We start from the raw sequence: 20,407 nt of genomic DNA, 5'->3' as shown, positions 1-20,407 counted from the left end.
TCCTGGAGAGTTTGGACTGGAATGATAACAGCTTTCTGCTTCCCTGAAAAGCTTATCCATCAGACTGGCTTTTAGACATGTTCCTCTGTTTGCTGAAATCTTCCTCTCAAAATATTCCAGGTATAATGTGTAAGAGCTTCTTTTCCTAACTAAAATTTGAATTGCCTTAATGGCCATATGACTTATTTCTTGTTTTCAGTGGTAACTATTTAAAGAATTTAAATTCAGACAGAAGCTGGTCATTCTTGTTAATTAAAAAAAATCTTTTGAGAGGCATAAAATTCTATCTATACAAATTCTGCTAATCAGCTATGCTGCACTTACTTTCCCAAACAAGGAGGGATTCCTGCTTTGGTCTGCTGGTGTTTTGAGATACCTTGTAATCTTAAGTTTTTGAGGGTGGGTGGGTATCTATCAGAGGGGCTTTTTTCTTTGCCTAGCTCTGTATTTTTTGTGCATTTTAGCAGGTGCATGCAGTACTTGTTCAGGATAGAAAGTAGTGCAGAATGAAAAGAAGCAAGGGTGAGGCTTTTATTTGAAAGGAAAAAAGCTGAGGAGGAAGTTCACTGCTGAAAGGGTTATTGTAATCAAGTTTATCATGAGAGCTTGCTGTTGTGTAACAGAAACTCTAGCTTGTCCATACCTGTCTTTAAGCATTACTTAATGAAGAAAGAAAACAAACCTACCGAAGTATTTATGAAATTCAATAAAATTTGCTTCCAAACTCTTAGATTTCAATACATTATGAGAGTTCAGATCGTTATTGGAATCCTCTATGTATTTTTAGAAAAAGTACATTTTTTAGAAAAGTGATACTTGACAGAGTTTGCTTGTGAGCAGGAACAAGGTAATGCTCAAGCACGTGTCTCTCGTGGTTTAATAATATTGAAACTCATTTATTCAAAAACCACTTTAACCAGGAATCATGTAATGAAAAATATGTCTTCCTCTGAAAGTAGCCCATTAAAAAGCCTGTTAAGCAGCCAAATTTTTTTTCCCTAGTAAAGGAGTACTGTATTAGATGTTCAGTTGACTTTTCTTTGTATGTAGGTTGCTGGCTCATCCTCATGCCATCTTCAGTTCTTCAGTAAAGACTGCCTGTATCAGTTTAATGCAGTCTAATACCCTACCGCCTATTGTTTTCTCTCAAAAAGGCATAAGCTTTGTTTATTGAGTCATTTTCTAAAATTAATCTTTTTGCTGTATTAAAGGCCCTTCTCACTTGTTCTACAGCAATGACTAAGAGGAATTTGGGATTTTAGGTTGTAGTAGTTGTTGCAGCTGAAACAGTTACTAAAAGGAGAGAGGAAGTGAGAGCCTGCCAGTATGACTTCTATGATTTTCAAATGGCATCCCAACGTTTTTTTCTTCCCTTCTGCCTATTTATTACATGACAGATAACTTGGGCAACTTGTCTGCCTGTCGTTCAGGTGGACAAATTGATTTCCTTTTATTTCTTCCTTCTCCTTGATAGCAGGCTTGTAAAGGAGCAGCTTTATTTGTGTGCTTGGTCTCTTTGTCTTTTCTAATGGAAGAAGTTTCACGGGATGCATATTTCTTTGCAGTTACCTAAATGGAGTTATAGCAGTTTCACCTGTCGTCTTCTTGTCATTTGGTTCCCTTTTAATAATTCCAGGCACACCCTCTCACTGTTACATCAGCATCTGTATGTGATTCATGGACATCAGGGTTTGGAGAAATCTATCCACTCATTTAAATGCTCTCCACTCATTTAAGTGCTATCCAGTAATTTTAAATACTAATTTGGGTGTAAATTTCACATTTAATACAGTCCATGTAAAAAAGACGTGGGGCTCATGGAGTCTGTTCTCCTGTTTCAGATGTGAGCGAGGAAAGGAGGCAGGAGCAGAGTGCAGGGGTTCTTCCCTGTCCACTTTCACACCAGCAAATCACAAGCCTAGGGTGTTTCTATACAGCAGTGGTGACAGTGCTGACAATGCTATGGAATCTCAAGATGGTTTGGGTTTGGGTTGGAAGGGACCTTTAAAGAGTCTCTTCAAACATTGCCTATGTCTTTTCTGTATACCTTTTGCTCTGACAAAGAAAGCTTTCCTGAAAACACTGCACAGAATCTAACTATGTTACAAAGTTTTTGGTTTTTTCCAGCTAGGTTAAATGGCAAAAAAAGTTTCAGTATTTCCTAATTTTTTTAAAGTTTGTATTCATCACAATACACCGTGTTAAAGTACGTTTAATTTGTGTTTGATGGCTATTACATTAGTTTGTGGCTGTTCCAGGTGTGATGGTGGTTGTGCCTGAGAGGTAGATAGAGGTCAGGCAAGGGGGAAAACCAGTGTTGTTTAAAAATAAATTGGCAGTATTTGCTGGTGTAGGTTTATAAGGGAGGTAGCCAGATTAGTAGTACTGTAAGAACACACCAAAAACATTAAAAAAATCCATTAATGACCATATTAATGATCTAGTATGTAATGATTGGTCCACAAGGTCATTTCATTCAGTTTTAAATACTAATTTGGGTGTAAATTTCACAGTTAATACAGTTATTGTCTTTACTGTCAAGTCTTTTATGCAATCTTCATGCACTGTGGCTGCTGTCATCCCACATCAGGCTCATGCTGCAGATGATCAGATATATCTGAACCAGTTGAGCAGCAGAAGCAAAGTAAGGTGAGCCAGGTGCCATAGAGAACTTGACTGCTCTGCTCATTGTTGGTACCTGATTTTACCTTATGTAAATGTAAAGCCAGCTTAGGTTCCTGGGCATGTATGTTTCAATCCAGGCAGCATTCAAAGATCTCACACTAGGGCAGCCATTTGTTTTATTATTTTTACAATAAATATATTTTATTTTATGGGCATGCCCTGCTTTACACAAGGTTTGAAGCAAAATTCTGGATTGTGTTGCAAAAACCCCTTCATCAACCCTCATAACTTGTTGTTTTCCAAACCTACAAGTTAAATGGCTTTATTAATCCATTTCCTGGTAAGTTTAGTACAGGCTTTTTCAAACTCGGTCTAAGTTGAATTTGTCATCTTAAAAATGATGACGCCTTGCATATCCAACTCTAAACATTAGAAGATTCCCTGAGATTTACAAAAAGCTGATAATGTAAAAATGAGTCAGACCTTATTAGGTCCCAGTATTAAAAGGTCATTAAAGAAATCCCTTGGGAAAAATGTCCATTGTGGAATATAAGCAGCACAAAGTAGGTAGAACTTCAGAGAATGTGCAGGCATGGGGAAAAAAGGGTCCCAGGATGGAAATGCACAGGTAGAAGGATAAGGAAGGGAATTGTGCTGCAAAAGTACTGAACAAGAAAGAAAGATGGAAGGGGAAAATATAAAATGAGGAATTTAGAATAACTGTATAATTATTTATTTTCAGAAATAATATAACATTATCATTATAACATAAGCTGTGTTGTGAATATTGTGAATATGTAAGTAATGGGATATTGTCCTGATACAGGTGAAGGAAATGGCTTACACAGTTATCCAAGAAGAGAGTCAGACCACATTTAAAGCAAGAAACTATGGAGCCTGCAGATTGTTCTAGAAAGCTAGCCAGTGCATACTGTTTTCTGCTTGTTGATCAGCAATATTCTGATATTGTCCAAACAAGTAGGAGAGGCTTAATCTTGGCTTACTCAAAACAATTACCTGTTACTGTGATCTGATTATCATGCTAATAGTTTGGCTCTTCTGCTCCTGAAAACTAGTTTGTTGTTTTCTAATACTGGTGAAAAATGCCATGTAACTTAGAAAGATAAAGACAATTGATTTAAATAGTTTGATGAATAGTTATCATTATGAAAATCTTGTTATAGACACTTTTTCACTGACTCAACAATGTGTATTTTGTTCTCCTGTGCTCAGGGGCCAGGGGAAAGTACTCTCAAGTAATACTGATCTTCTGTACTGCTTTCTGGAGTGACCTTATTTGTCACATGTGGGAATAAGATACAAAGATTTTAAAAACAAAGCTTAAGAAAAGGTCTTGGCAACCTCTGTAGCCCATCTGGACAAGTAACAGCCTCTGTCAGCGTTGTTGATCAGTCTTGAAGGAATCCCAGCTTGCGTAACACCTGAAAAGGACAGCAGGTGGAATAGCTTTAAAAGGGTTTTTTGTCAGTCTTCCTGGAATTATTAGGTGCCCTTAAGGGTTTATAACTTGAGTTTTATATGTGGTTTTCATTGTGTTTCCCAGGTTCCCAAAACAAGGTGAGAGCTTAGTAACTTCATGTGGTGATGGACAGGGGAGTTGTCCTAAAATATAACACAGAAGTACATTGAATATTTTAATTTATGATTGGATAAGTGAAAGTTATACTTGGAGAGTGTGTGGCATATGATCTAACACTGTCTTCTATTGTCCAAGTACTCCTCCCTTGGGGTTTAATCATGGATTGCTGGAGGCAGAGTTTTTTAACTGAAGGAGGCAGGGCCTGGCTCTGGGTCTTGCTTTCCTAGTGGATTTGCTGGTTGGCTTCCAGCACAACTTGTTTTATCAGGTTCTTTTTTTTTTTTTCCTTTTTTTTTTTTCTCATAAATACTTAGCTGGGTAGAAGGTGGTAGATTTTATTAATTTTGAGGCTGGTTGTTTGCTGCATCTTTCTTTTTCTTAATATTGTCTCAACATTTGCTGTGTTGGTTGTGTGGAATTGGGACTTCTTTCTCTTTTAACCCTCCCAGTATGTTTGAAATTTTGCAGAATATAAGATTTTCTGTGTGAACTCACATCTCTTTCAGAGTTAAACAGAGTATGAACAGGGCATACAGTGACTGGTGAAAACAGCCAGTGCTTGGTTACTGCAGAAACCCTTCAGTGTCCTTAGCCCTGACCTTTCAGCCTTCAGCCCTGTGCTGTGTCCCAGGCAGCTGTGACCTTGTGCTGGATGCAGCTGGGCTTGCAGCTTCCAGTTCCAGTGGTGACTGCAAGCAGGGGTTTCGTTCAGCCTCACCTTCATGGCACAGCGCTGGGACTACTGCAGGGAATCTTTTTGAGCTTAGGGTTTAAACCCTAAAAAACAGCAGCTGATTTGGTTGATCTTTATCTTCTATTAGGATGCACATTCCAAGTGTGTTCAGATCTCTTATGAACACACATCAACAAAGAATGTTTTTTGTCTGTTAACACTGTTTTTAAAATAATCCAAGTGGTAGCTCTCAGTCTTAATTTTTATTTGCAGATTTTATACCACTTGTTTACCTTCAGAAAAAGGAAGGCATTGGTTGGCATTGCAAAGCAGAGCATTCTCTAGACATTTTGAAAAAGAACCAAATTGCCTTCTGTAAATTGCAAACAAAAGCTTTGAACCAAAGTAGATATTGGGCAGAGGGAAGAAAGTTTGATTCACTAATACCTAGGATAGGAAAGCTGTCTCCTTGTCCTGGTACAGGGAGAGAAGCTCAGGTAAAAAGTGATAAAGGTGTCTATTGGAGTCCTCCAGTTAAGATCTATATTCCTTAAAGTAGCTCAGTGTCAGATCAGACTTTGGATAGTTCCATTGGTGATAGTTTAATGTTTGAGAATGGGAATGCTTCAAATTACTTAATTCCCAGTGTCTTAATTTATTTTCACATGTGATATATTATTAAGAAGCTACTAATTCAACTGCTTTTCATTAGGGGAAAGCATTTTTCCTTGCTATCTAATTATGAATAGTATTCATGTAATGTTCTTATTTGAATTATGTGGGACTTTAATTTTTCTCCCAGTACACTCAAGAGAAGTTACATATAATTCAGGTTTTGTTCCCAGATTGGTTTGGTATTCAATTTAGCACTGCTTTTTAGAAGGAATGGGAAGTACTGTGAGCCTGGTCTCCTGCAGAACTCTGGTAGTGCGAGTTTTTCTTGTTTCTCAAGATAGTCCTGGAGCAGTCTAAGCCAATTTTAACACTGTTTAGAAACCATAATGAACATGATACAACTTCCTAACTGTTACAAAAAGTTACATGTGTAATAGTAGGTGACAGCAGAATTATTCATTTGCCTAAGCATGTGTTCATGCAAGTCTGAACTGCAGTCTGAGGGGAAATAATTTTAAAAAAGACAGTGTAATGTTGGTAATCACTCAAAACAAAATTTGAGCATTGGCTACAGAGCTTATATTAAAATAAATGAAGGCAAATTATTGAATAAAACTACATTAGGTCACATCATGTCTTGCTGTAAACATGGTACTCTGTAATCTGAACCAAAAAAAGAGCAGAAGCCTGAATTCACTCTTGTTCAGGAAAGTTTTGAAGCTGTGCACAAAGTATAAAGCCCTGCTAAGTTTCTTTTAAAGGAAGGTTCCATATTACAAATTGACTTTATAAAATATGAATACACGACGAAGTGCTTTGCTGAATTAGAAAAATCCCTGGCTAAGGCAGAAAAATCATTGCTTTTTACACATTTAAAATGGTAAAGTAGCCTGGACAACTGAAATTGTTGCTTTTAGAGGTAAATTCAAGTAATCATTTTAACTGTAGAAAATTAAGAATGTTTAATGAATCACCTCAGGTATTGTGAAAGGAGGGTCAAACCTTACATCCATACTTATGCAAACTTCAGGTCCAGCTGAGTTCATTATGAATAAACATGTCAAAATCTTTCTGTAAGTTATAGTCTCCTATAGCAGCAAGCCTCAGTACAAATTGAGAGAACTTTCCCATGCAGCCAGTGGTTTCAAAAAGAGAATTTCAGATTTATAGTCACTAATAAATATGCAAATATGGATTTTTTTTTTTAACTAAATAACATGAAAGCTTCTGTGGAAGGGTTCTAGAGGATGTGGGCCTGGTGCTGAATGGGAATGTGGTCACAAAGACCAAGGAGAAGGCTAAAGTGATGGTTGTTCTTTTTGCCTCAGTTTTAAAGAAGCAGTTTAGGGAATATGTGAAGGAAGTGGATGTATGAAGGTTCGCAGGCTGTGATGAGATACTGCACAAGTGTTGAGGCAGCTGGCTGGTGTCATTGCAAAGTCACTATCAATAAGTTTTGAGCAGTTCTGGTGACTGCACAAGTCCTCAAGGGAGGCAGGAGCTCCTTCCTCTCTACTTGGCACTGGTGAGGTACATCAGGAGTGCTGGGTGCTGTTCTGGGCTACCCAGTACAAGGGAGACGTGAATGCAGTGGAGTGAGTCCAATAAAGGGCTGTGGAGATGGGGGAGTGGAGCCTGACAAATGAGGGGAGCTGAGAGTGCTGTGACTGTTCGTCCTGGAGCTGGAGGATATTCAGGGCAGGTGTGATGTGGTACCTGCAGGAGGGTGCAAAGGAGCGAAACCAGATCCTCCTTAGTGGTGTCCAGTAACTGGATGAGAAGAAATGGGCACAAATTGAAATACAAGAAATTCCATTGAAATGTAAGGGAAAACAAAATCTTTTTTCCTTTGTACAGTGGAGTTGGTGGAACACTGGAGCAGATTTCCAACAACCCTTGGAAGCTGCCATCTATGGAGATTTCAGTATCTGACTGGGCGTGGTCCTGGGCAGCCTGATTGAGCTGACCCAAGCAGAGGCTTGGACACAGTGGTCTCAAGCAGTCCCTGCCAGCCTCCACCTTCTGTGCTTCTCTGACCTCTTAGCTCTTTAGACAGTTCACCTTCAATTGCATCTCTCTTGGCTTTTTCCCAAAGCTCTCAGTTTTGGAGCATCTGGATGTGTAATGGGCATTTCACAAGAAAGGTGGTGAGGTGGTGGGAAATCTGAAGCAACTTTCTATTTGTTCCTTATATATTTAATGGGTTTAAAGCTAGCACATGTTTCTCTTTGCAGTACTACAATCTGGCTCCATTCTTGCACATGTGTTTAGTCAAAGTGTGCTAAAAGAATCTGTATAAATAATCCTGTATCAGACAATTCAGAATTTAACATCAGTAATTTTAAATAATTAACAACTATGGTAATAGAGCAAATGTATAACCCCTCTAACCCTGTCTTTCAGTCGTGGCCTGTATATGAAGAAGTATTCAACAAAATGCATGAGCTTGCAGCATTTTTAGACCTGCCTCGTTTTCCAGATATAACAGAAAGCTGCTTTCTTCATCCAGACATGCTGTGCATGAAGTACTTGATGGAAGCTAATTTACCTGGTAAATATTTTCCCTAGCCTGAACTGATAAAATTTTTCTATGGTTTAGTAAACTCTAGCAAAAAGGCTTAAATTACTACTTCAAAAGTGCCTGCTCTTTTCCTTCAAATTTGTTCCCATTTCAGCTTGAACTGAAAGATATTCTTTCTATAGAGAGCACCTTCCTCAAACATTTAAAGTATGTGTTATGGGCCCAGATATGCAGAGGCACTCCGATGTTGGCTCTATAAGGCTGTGGAGTGGATACTTCATTTTAAATCTTTCAGTATCCATGTGAACTAAGAGGCTCCTGTTGAATTCATATGATACATTAACTTCAGCTAAATGATTCATGTAGTTGGGACCTGATTGCTTAGCTCTGAAATTCTCATATGTAATAATGGCTGTACATTCTTTAACAAAGAATATATTTTGTGTATTATATAATATTGTATATTACTATTTATTTTAATATTAATTGATGGTGTGTAACAGATCAGCTTCTGTCTTACTTGATTTATATTTTAGTTCTGAAATCATATATAGCATAAGTATTGACTTTTTTGGTCTATCCTAAAATTAAGTCATGAATATTGACTTGTCAAAGAAAGACCAGTATGTCCTAGTAGTGAACTCTCTGTTGGTTACCATACTTTCTGTCAAATACCACTGTGACTGAAGATGAATTACACAGACAAATGGCCTGTAAAGTTTTTTTTCTCAAAACATTCCAACAGTTCATAGTAGGGGAGGGAGTTATTGTGTTATTTTGCAATTAGTTACAATGAATAAAAGTGTTAGTTTTTTTGTTTACTCACAATTGAATGAAGAGAGGATAACCAACAGGTGTATGGCTAAAATTCTGGAGTAGTAATTCTGATTTTGTAGTTTTACGCCAGTGTTGTGGTCCCATAGAAGATTACATTATTTTACATATAGTGAAAAAAGGCTGCAAATTTGTTATTTTCAGATCTTTTACAGAGAAATGCAAAGCTAAGTACTCTTTGAAAATTGTCCTTTTCCGTGCAACTAAGATTTTTATCATGTATAAGCATTTTTTAAAAAATTGAAAAAGGGCCGCTGCTGTTGTCTAACAACTCCTAAAAAAAACTAATGAATTGGGAGTGTTAAAGGACACTAAATACCCACAAAGAGATTATTTTATGTATCTGAAATAAAGCTAAATATGCTTCTAGTATTTATAAGAAAATTTAGTTTCCACTTTTTTTTTTAACTTTTACTGTTATGTGCAAGAGGATTAAAAACGAGTTCCTACTGAACTCTTTGTAAGCAGCAGAGGGTATAAATACAGCTGGATTAAGGTTGTACTTAGTCATACATTGCTAACCTTTGTGGAATCTGATGATGATGTAATCAACTCCTGTATTTCTTGCTGAACAGGAAAGGTGAGAAATTTGGGGGATTTGTATCTGTGAAAAATAAGCAGAGTAATAAGAGCCTGTATAGATAGGCTGCTGTGTATCTTGTGGAGCTGCAGCTGGATCTCCCTGGCACGGCCCGTGCGTGGAGAGCTCAGCAGCTTCTGCTGGGGGAGCAGCCAGTGCTGCCCTGCCACGACCAAACTGCTCGCCATGCCCAGCCAGCTTCTTTTCAACCAGCCCTGCTCCTCCTCTGTGCAGGGCTGATTCCTGCCATGGGTGCTTAGTCAACATGCAGGAAAAAAGTTTGTCACAAGTTTTTTGCTTTTGGGGATTTTTTGAAAATACGTTTATGTGGATTTCCAATAGGCTTTCCCACAAGAATGTTCAGGATGATCTCACTACATTATTCAAGTAACATCAAAGCACTATTAAATATGTGATTTTTTTTTTATTCTCCATATGAATATATAATAAGTCACAAGTGTTTTCCACGTAAGCACATGAAGGTTGCCTAATATTTTTTAAAGTATCCAAAAATAATATTCAGCCCAAAAAATATGGCTGTCAAATGGTCCTAAAAGATCTAAGCAGTGTTTTCCTCAAATGGCCAACATATTTGCACTGTTAAAATATTTCTAGCTTGTCTTAACATTTTATATTTTTATTTATGTTAATCAGATGAATTGCATAATTGGACTTGTCGAGTGGTGAAAAAGATTGGTATTGGAGAAGTGGATTTCCTGACTCTTATGCCTGGAAATAAGTCAACAAGAAAAGTGAAATATGATGTTCTTGCTACAGCAGTTATTGTAGTTGTGCTCAAATTATTGTTTTTATTAGATGATCACTATGAATGGTAAGTGTACAGACAAATCTGTAGCAACTCTCAAATTTCAAATGGTGCAAATGCTTGTCTCCAGTTGTTCTTTCTTTAGTGTTAAATTTATACTGTTGGAATTTCAATTGAGTTCAGTAGCTTAAACCATACACTTGAAGGCATTTTAGACATGAAATATTAGTTACTTTTAAAATTCGTTGGGTTTTATCTGATACTTGGAATAAAATTAGGATGTCATTTTTGTCCATTGTATTTGAACTTCATGTGAAAGGTGCAGTATTTGATCTACAACACAGCCTGATTTTTAAAATTTTTTTACAGGTTACTTTCAGAGTTTGCTGAAGAAAGAAATAAAAATAACACAGAAGGTACATAAATTTTCTAGTAGAAGCAGTGTTACGATTTTGTAAATGAAACAGTTTTGCAATCAGGGTTAGAAAGACTTTTCTTATTGATCATGAAAATATGTTTTTGTTATTCATTAAGGGCAAATTTTATTTGGAAAAAAGAGTAGATCCTGTTCATGTAAAATGGCCTCAGTGTACCTGCACAATTCTTATTGTTTGGGATAGGGGAGTTTGGTACACATTTTGCTGGGTGCCTTTCTGCTTCTGCTTGTGCATGTTTGCCTCTTGATTTAGAGTTTTATGTGTGGTAGGTGGAGATGAATGGATATGCCGTGAAAAGGGAGCACACTTTGATCATAAATAGCAGATACTTACTAGGGGCATCAAACCACATTTATGATAAAATCCAAACTTGTTTAGTCTTGTTAAATAAAATGTCTTAGTGTGTAACATATTTCAGATGTAATCTAGTTTCTTAGTCCAAATAATCCTGAGAGAGTGTGGAAAAGCTAGCAGCAATTAAGATGGAGAAGATAATGGTGTGAACATGGTTATTTGAGGGCAGAAAGACCAAATCAAAGATTAGGAATCTTCAGGAAGATATTCCATGGCCCAATCCAAATCACAGTTGAAGATAAGATCCAAGATGTGTTACAGTGGTTTATCTGTTAGGCTTTTTATCCAGTTTTGGGTCATTTTGACCCTTCTGATGCTTTGTTTAAAATTTAGGTCCATAATAAAATTATGGTGTTAGTCATGTGTGAGCTCAATTACTGCTTTAACTAGAGACAGTCATCACTGTTAACTAAAACCGGTCATATTCAGGTGGATACACAAACTTATGGTGGATTTTTTCTTTTCCTTTTTACTTCCCTTGAAAACTTGAAGTACATGATAGTGACAGGAGTGGGGAGTTGTGCAACTGCTTTACAAGCTGAGGCTCATTAATGTCTTAATGGGGTTTCTCCCTTATTAACAAGTCTCATTGCCCTTGGGAATTAACAGCTCATTCTTTGCCCACTTTTTTACTTTAAAATCTGCTGGTGCAAATGATCCATATGCTCTGTTTTGTCTCTGTGCTTAAGATGTCGGGGTGATGGTGAGCAGCCACGCAGAGGACAACTGTCTGTTAGATAACTGATCAGTGCCAGAGCTCAAAACTGCCTCTGGCATTTTCCCAAAGTTAGAGTGCTTAAATGAATAATGGTTAATACCAAATTTTAAAGATTCAATTTATGTTGACTCCATTCTCAACTTAAATATCCATTCTCTAGTCCTTTTTTTTTTAATTAAAAAATAGTATTTCAGCTCCTACATTTCTTCAAGTCACACTGGAAGCAGTACAATAGATAGTTGTAGTTACCAACTGTGTGTTCTGTGGACTGCACACTTGCACAATATGGGTTTTGTTCAAATTAAAGGTGATTGAGATATATATAGATGTATTTGTATGTGTATATCAGAGCTGTGTATTTTCCAGTCACTTCAGCTACATGAACATCAAACCAGCAGTACTGGCCAGGTAAAGGGTTATTACAGTGTACCATCATATCTCTGACAATGGGTTTGCATGTGACAGATGCTTAATAATTCATAGAAAGTTTAACGCAAATGTCTACCACCTCCCACACTGCTCTCCCAGCAATTTAGGAGTATTTACTTAAACCTCGGGGTTTCAGGAGCTCATAAAAGAAGTTGTATCCAGACCTTTGAATTTCAAGGACTGCTGAGGGGTCTTTGTTCCTTTCATGTGTCTCTTACTTTTTGTGACCATCTATGTTTTTAGAATCTAGACATTCTGAGGCAGGATAATACAAACAGCAGAAATGCAAATAATAAAAAGGTATATAAGTTTGATTGTAAGATCAGTATATTCACCTTCAGGAGAGTTTGAACAGCTGGCTGGCAAAGCCGAGCATGACGCAAACATCGCATGCAGTGCAGCTCAGGCCATGGGGAAATGCAACGTCTGGTTAATTCACAATGCAGATATTCCACCCACGGGGAATAAGAGTTGATTATTTTTAAATATATAAATCTACACTATATTTCTGTTTGGACTTCTTTTCCTTACTGTACCCAGTTGGTCTGCTTCAGCCTTGAGCTTCTTTGGAGGATCAGTGATAAAGGTGCTGCTAAAATGTCCTATGTCTTTATGTTTTTGCGTGTGCTGGCAAATACTTGTTCACATATCAACAAGTGAAGTTCCTGTGCTCCAAACCATGAGAGGCTGATATGAAGTGAAGACCATTGTCTAGTTTTATCTTTCCAACCCTGTAAGATTTCATGGGTAGTGGGATCGACAGTGGGGAGCTGATAAAACTATGTAAAATTTTGCATCTGAGCTTCTTAAGGTTTTATTTGTTTGAACTTAAGCTTGATGCATAATTCCATTAATCCCTTGAATTCAACTTTGAAACAGTTGAAGGCCACTCCACACAGTGGAGAACTAGTTGATTTGGTAGAGAGGAGGTACTTTCTAGGCTCACCTTTCCAGAAAAGAGGGAAAAGGTTTGACTTGTGCTAAACCTATGAAATCTAAGATACGGTGCTTCTTTGCACTTCTTATGACATAGTGTTCTTTCACTTCATTTCTGCATTTCTCTTTTTTACAGAATTATTCGATCAAGTGTGTTTTCTTTAAGCACATAGCATTCAGGGTAGTTTGTATACAGGTGCAAGATGCACAGTCTAACTGCTTGGAGACCACCTTCTCTGTCATTTCTTTCATTTCTTCCCAAACTAAAGTGTGTATGTTTTTTTCAGGGGGCCCATATTTTGAGTTCAAGAAGTGGTATGAGGTGGTAAAACATTCCTTGGATGTGGAGCAAAAGAAATTGGATGAAGAAAGAGCCAAGTAAGAGGTTTTTAAGTACTTCTTTTTTAAGGTAGACAGTTCTGCATGAACTCCTCGTCTCTACAGAAATAAAAGAAGTTAGAAATTTGCTCCACATGTCCATTGACCAAGTTTGAGTGAATAGAATGATTAAATCACTGTCTTAACTTTCTGTTTACACTCATAATGTTTTTCCAGGTTATTTATTAAATGCTCACTTACTGTGAAAAATAGCTTATACAGCTGAACAATTAACTGATTACAGTAGATCTAGGCTAATATGCCTTGGTTTGCCTACTCAGAAAAACATTCCCTTTATATGTTGGAGGACCAGTGGCTTTTAATAGCACTAAACACTAGATTATTTTGATTTAAATTTAAAACTTCAGCAGTATTTGTAATAAGTCATTACTCATTTATTCATTAAGTCCAGCTTTCTTTCTGTTAACAATTCTTATGTCTCTTACTGGTAGGTATCTGTGGAGATGTGAAAAGCCATTGTTTTATTCAGTCAAAAATAAATCTAAAGTTCTAAAGAGAAGACGTGAGTAAACTTTGCTTCTTCCCAGAAACACAGAAATCTGCTCCAACTTTTCCCATCATAGAAGATCTTCAGCTGTGACTGATAACATTTACATCTTAAAATATTTTGTCTCCTCTCTTTCATCTCTGGGTACAATTAATGTAGTACTGTTTTACAACCTGTGGCTGGAATTTTTCAAACATGCACTGAAAGCATGCAAACTGAAACTGCCTTTGCCAGTCTTCCTAACAACCTACTGAACCATGTCTCAGAAGGAGCACTCTTATCCTCATCTTCTCTACTTTGCCTTTATATCACTGTTCCTCGTGAATTGTTGGTCTTCCATCGCTTTCCTGTCTGTTTCCTCCTTTAGTTTCTTGAATGCTTCGCTATGAATATCCCAGTATGTCCTTTAGTAGATCTTGCATGTCCCTCTTCTCTCCCACTCCTTCTTGCAATCCTCTACAGAAAGCAAGGAGGGCTTTAGTTGCGTAGCTAGCTGTATGTGGTCAGAACGCAGGTACAACTGCTGCATTTTAGTAGATCTGGAAGTACTTGTGAGAAGTTCCAGGGGTTTGTGTTGTCATAAAAGCAAAGAAACAAAGCAACAAAACCCCAGTTGTCTGCAGAAATAAGGAAAACCAGAATTTTATTCAGCCAAATTAGATCTGGAGTTCTTCATTCTACATTTTATGTTATCCAGAAAGCAGCAGGTATTTGGAGAGAGATATTAAGTGTGACAAGTGGTATTTTTCCTTTTCTGTGCTCTTTCAGTTTCTGGAAGCAACTGGTTCAGGGACTTCTAAACAAGTTGTATAATCCTATTTGGTTTGAATTATGCATGTTGGATTTCTCCTTCAAGAATGCAGTGGGTTTTTCTTAAGTACTTAGTCTTCAAAATCCTCTTGGGGTGATCCTGCAGTCCAGTCATGTTCCATGGAAAACCATGTTTAGATGTATTTATTTCAAGCTGATTATTTACACAGATGCCCTTTAATTCCTGCATTTGTGGGAAAAGAGATTCCTCTTCTATCTCTGCTTCTCTTGGAGCTAGAAGAGGACCACTTTGATTACAGAGCTTTATCATAATGTTGTGAGCAGTAATACCACATAGTTGCAACTGGGCAGGATTCATCTTAAAACAAATGTACCATAATAGAGACAGTGCTCTAGAGCACTTATGTGCCAGGTACAGATTTTCAGAAACCTTCCTAAACCTTGGATTTTGATCATAGATTTTAGTGTTGTCTTGAAAGAGAAACTTCCCAGTCCTTGGATTATTTTAGGAGGTTTTTTCCTGTGTTTTTTTTTTTCTTCAATACATTAATGAATTTATTTAAATACAGCTCATAAAAAGAAGTTAAAGCTCCAACAGTGTTTTTTAACTTGCATTTTATCCTAGAGAAACGAGGCATAGGCAGTCATACAATATATGTGGATTCGTCATGATACCTTCATTCCCTTCTCAGTCTCGGTAACTTAGGGAAAGTTTGTCATTCATCCACTAGCAGCAGTGAAAAAGTGGGGTTTTTTTTGTTGTTGGGGTTTTTTACCAGGTGAAATTTGCACCGTGAAAAGCTTAACCTTGAATCCATGTGTGCATGAATGTGCTTCCTGTCAGCATAAAAATCCTGGCAGTATCAAATGGATTTTACAGGTTTTACTTGCAGGCATGTTTTAGAGTGCCCCACTACTAATAGCATCAGGTATAAAAGACATGGCATTTTGAATTCTGTTTCAAAATGTTTCACTAAAACCTGTAAAGAGTGTGGCAGAGATAACCTAGAGACTTCCAGGATTTCTCAGTCTTTCATGTAGAGGTTTAAAAAAAAAAAAGAAATTCAAAAAGCACAAATACCCCATCTTCTTCTTGTATTAATCACTTCTAAACAGTATTCTGGTACTTAATACTTTTGCATTTGTTTCTTTTGTTTCTCTTTGCACAGAAATGGTTGTGAACTTACAAAATCAGTTTGGCAAGCTGTCTGGTTCAGTGCAACGTGCTGAAAAGCCAAATCCTTCAAGTTTTCAGTTAAGTTGGTCTGAAGAAAACACAGATGGGAGTTGTTTTCATGGGCATAGCCTGAAGGGAATTTTGCAAGAGAAACGTGGTTTACTGACAGCCATGAACCCTGACTATTGGCTGTGTACAGTTAAACTATGCAATGAGAAGTAAGTATTCACATTTTTGCTAAATACATTTTGGAAAGTTCTCCTGAAAGTAAAGTCCTGTACATATATTTTTGCAAATGACAAATACAGGGTGTGTGCACAGCTATGTGCTCACACACAGTTACAGTCATTTCTAGAAAGGGGTGTGTGAGGAATGGATAGTCTCGGACTGTGAGTAGACAAACTGTAACATGCAGACTGAGCAAAGTGAGCTTATGAGAAGAGAGGAGATGAGACAAAATCAACAACTAGAGTCACATGGCAAGAGTAGCAGCTAGGGGCAAATACTCACTTCATTTCTTTGCAGTGTTTTATAAAAATATTTGTGATGCAGCTTTCCAGAGAATGGAAAAACAGTCCCGTTCCTCTCCTCCATGGCCTCTGAAAAAGCACAGAAAATTAATTTTCTAAATCCTTATACTGATGTTTTGATGGCCTTAATCACAATGACTTCTGGATCATATACCAGATTTTGGTTCTATTATTGGTTGTATTATGAAACCCTATTCCAGAAAAGGAATGTTCTGGCGAGTATCAGTGAAGAAGAGCAACTCTGTAGCTGGCTTGGATTCTCCTGAATTTCTTGTGTATGCTATTGGAAAGTGTTTTTTTGGAAGGAGGTTGGGTTACATTCATGTGAAATGAGATTTCATTTGTCTATTGAGTAACATGTGAAATCTTTATCTGGTATATAATTTGTAATGGTATTCAGAGATCAGAAGCCCCTCTGCAGTCTTAGTGATATGGTCCTGATTTTAAAACATTACATTCCCCTTGAAAATAACTGGGTTTTACAAGTATGCAGTCTTTTCTGTCTTTCGGTGGATTTATTTGCTTATCTTTATTTTCCTTTTCATGTTACTTTTCACATACCCACAGTGACATAAATGGGCTGGAATAATGTCAGCACAGTGTTACATTACAAGAGGTTTGGTTATATGGATTCATTCTTTTGTATGAATAAGAACCTCCTTTTTTTTTTAAAGGGAGTAGAGGTAATAATCCTTTGACCACAGATTTGCGTAAATCTTATGTACACATTGAATGAGTGGATATTTTGGTGAATGTTTGTGTGAATAATCTTCCATGCAAAATCTGTTTTTAGACCTGCATTTTCATATGTAATATATTAAAATGTTAATGGCAAACTGTCATAACCTTCACGAAACAAGATTTGAATTTAAATTCTTACCGGTTAAATTTCCCATTATATCATTTGCAATGCAAGTAGTTAAGTATACATCTGACACTTACTTAACATTGGAAAACAACATCTACTCCCTCAGATATGAGGGTTTATCCTCTTTGTATGCAGAACAGAACTTAAAAAAAATCTTACAAATTCCCTTTCTCTGAAAATCAGGATGGCCTAACAGGACTGCTAAAATGCTTTATTCCTGGGACTAAAGTGTGATTAGAGTGCCAGCAAAGCTGAGATCAGTCAAATGATTGGTGAAATGCTTTTACATTTTAAAATAAAACTTTGTTTTAAACTGGCTTCTAAACTGATTTGCTATTCTATTTATTATTTTCTATTATTCTATTTATTATATTCTATCTAACTATTTACTATTACACCTAAGTCTTTAGGTGACAGGAGTTGTCCTCAGTGTTCGTAAGGTCTTTTCCAACCTCAAAGACTGTATAATTCTATATGTGATGAGAGTGTGAAAAATGTTGTAATGCTTTTGAGGGTGTGAGGTAGGGCAGAGGATGGGATGTATGGCATGACAGACCGAGTTCCAGATTCCCAGTGTGCCAGACTTGGGGAGGCTTTGAACAGACCATGCTCCCTGAAGTGCAGCTTGCCTGGCACTTAGGATGGGTCTGGCTGTTCCTCCAGTTTGAGGTAAAATGCAAATGTTTGCTGGGCCAGAGGGAGTGAGCAAATGACTTTATAGTCTAGTAATTAGCACACTTACCTGTAAATTGGGACAGACAGATCCCAGTCGTTGTTCTGGTGAATATTTAAGACAGCTGCTCTGAATCAGACACAGGGAACATTTTAAACTGCTTCTCCACATCCCAAGGCATTACCTAGTGAGTTAGAAGATGTATTTGGTTTATAGGTGAACATAGCACCTGAACCTCCATATCAATATACAGTATTTTTATTTAAAAATTGAAACTTTGCCATATTTTAAACTAAATTTGAGCCTTATCCAGTTTAGTGGTTTTCCAACCTAAGTTGCTGAACTTCATGTTTACAGAACTCTCTCTGCAGATCGTCCTCTGTGTCATCTTTTGTTCAGTCTGACACTTGTTACCAGCAAGTCTAGTCTGCTATTTTTGTTATGTACATCATCAGTAAAATCACCTAGTCATTTTCATTAACATTTTGACCACAAAAGCTACAAAATAATGAAGCAGAAGGCTGCTACAGCACTAATTACTTTTTGTTGACCTCATCAGTGTTTGCTCCAATGTTTCCTATTTTACTCCATTGACTTGACTTAGCTTTTCTCTCTTGTTTCTAGACATGTAATGTGTATTTAGCACACAAAGGCAATGGACAAGAAATGAATGGGTTATTATCCCATGACATAGTGTCAGAAGGTGAGAGGGAAACCCTGTGGAGAGAGGAGGACGGAGTAAAGAGCCTAAGGTGTCTGAATTCGATAGTCTTAGAAATTTGAAAAATAGGGTGAGGTAGTAATTTTAATACTTTGCTACATTTGCTAAAAGCTGGAAGAACAAACAGTGATTCCGTTTCGTCCTGAAAGGCAAAGAATGTATTCTTTGCCTGGCTGGCTAAGATCCTGATTCATAGTGCAAGAAGCTATAGTGGCTTTTTCTTAGTGTGTTTGCACCAGCTCTGAAGATACCTTGGTTCAGTCCTACACTTCATGGTTTTGCAGGAGTGGATCACTTCACAGGAATCAACACTGTAAACTAGAATCATGATTTATGCTGTTGGTGGAGTGTAAAGTTTGTCTCTAATTACAGTTTAATATATAAATGCTGGCTAAATACTAAATGCACTTGTAATTTAGGGCTTTTGTTTTCTCCCCATTTCTTTTCAGGTTGTGTGGTCATCTGGCTCATTACAGAGAAGTGGAGTTTCCCCAGAGTTACCATTTTGTACTAAGGTTGTTCTCTTTTCTTCTGAGGATTCAGCCCTCTTATATCCATGATGAGGTGTGTATGATAGAACACAAACTTTTTAATAAAAAACTCTGTAAAAAACTAAAATACAACACAGTGCTAAGGAAATAAAAAAGGCCTAAAACTGCCAGTAATTAAACCCATGTGAATTAGTTGGTTGGATCCCAAACCATGGTATTATATCTAAACTTACACTGATTCTTTTGTCTCATGGACATTTTTTGTTAAGATAGTAGTGCTGAGATCTACTACTGTACTTCAGTTTTAGTGTCATTTTATCTATAATTTAAGTCACTGATACGGGGAAAGGAAACTGCCAAGGAAACTGTTAATGACCATTTATTTCATTAATTTACATCTGAGCCAACAGGAAGCTGTGAAATTACCATTTTTTGGGGCATAATTGTACATATTTTGAGTGTACTAGACATGACATTAGCATCTAATTACATTGTGAGATTTTGCAATTAAAATACCTATTTTTTTACCTACCATTGTATGACAGTAAATATATTTCTAGAAAATAATGTTTATTTTGTTTTTAAATACTATGTTAACAAATAAAAGAAGCAGTTGGTTAATGTTGTCATTGCAGTGAGTTTTTTCTTTATTATTTCTAAACGGCATTCCAGTTGTTCTGGAACAACTCTGGCACTGTTTTCTACATTTCCTTGCACACTGTTTATTTCCCAGTCTCTTGTTTGCCTGAGACTCTCATTTATGTTAACACCTTTCAGGTCCACTTCCACTTCAGTCTTCACAGATTTTGCAGATACTTTTGTATCTAGTATAAAATCTGATGCTATTTCTTGTGCAGTGGTAACTGCTGGCCTTCTGTCATTCTTCTTTCTCAAGGCTACTGTTAAAGCCATGAATTTCTCCTGACCACTCTATAATCCAGCATCTTCAGCAGCTTGTGTCCTGGCCATTCCACCAGTTTCTCATGCTTGATCCTATTTATGCACCATGTTTTTATACTGTCCCAGACAAAGTGTAAATGAAGTTGGGTGCTGCCACTACATGAAGGACACCATAACAATACACATACATATGTTGAACCTAGATGGTGTGTAGATACCCAGATGAATTATGCTGCTTTCAGCTGAAAGAAATTAAATTCATCATTTCCAACCCTCAGTAAAGTACAGAAATTACCAAATCT

At 37.1% G+C, this 20,407-nt stretch overlaps 1 protein-coding gene and 1 long non-coding RNA gene across 2 annotated transcripts in view; one reads left to right on the top strand and one right to left on the bottom strand.

Moving 5' to 3' along the window:
* Positions 1 to 19,802, top strand: part of TAF1B (TATA-box binding protein associated factor, RNA polymerase I subunit B) — a 45,549-nt gene extending 25,747 nt beyond the window's left edge. The window contains exons 9-15 of the mRNA XM_068183470.1: positions 7,917 to 8,064; positions 10,103 to 10,280; positions 10,584 to 10,630; positions 13,376 to 13,466; positions 13,919 to 13,989; positions 15,915 to 16,140; positions 19,164 to 19,802. Of these exons, the coding sequence (XP_068039571.1) occupies positions 7,917 to 8,064; positions 10,103 to 10,280; positions 10,584 to 10,630; positions 13,376 to 13,466; positions 13,919 to 13,989; positions 15,915 to 16,140; positions 19,164 to 19,356 (954 nt within the window). The 3' untranslated portion in view covers positions 19,357 to 19,802. The remainder of the gene's footprint in view (positions 1 to 7,916; positions 8,065 to 10,102; positions 10,281 to 10,583; positions 10,631 to 13,375; positions 13,467 to 13,918; positions 13,990 to 15,914; positions 16,141 to 19,163) is intronic.
* On the bottom strand, positions 16,222 to 19,165 carry LOC137470303 (uncharacterized). The gene is made up of 2 exons (XR_010996992.1): positions 18,063 to 19,165; positions 16,222 to 16,521 (listed from the first exon to the last, which is right to left on the bottom strand). It is a non-coding gene; the product is annotated as an uncharacterized lncRNA (long non-coding RNA).
* Positions 19,803 to 20,407: the final 605 nt, after the last annotated feature.

Source organism: Anomalospiza imberbis, chromosome 3, assembly GCF_031753505.1.
Source record: "Anomalospiza imberbis isolate Cuckoo-Finch-1a 21T00152 chromosome 3, ASM3175350v1, whole genome shotgun sequence".
Classification (NCBI taxonomy): Eukaryota; Metazoa; Chordata; class Aves; order Passeriformes; family Viduidae; genus Anomalospiza; species Anomalospiza imberbis.
This window is presented reverse-complemented; position numbering and strand designations above follow the sequence as displayed.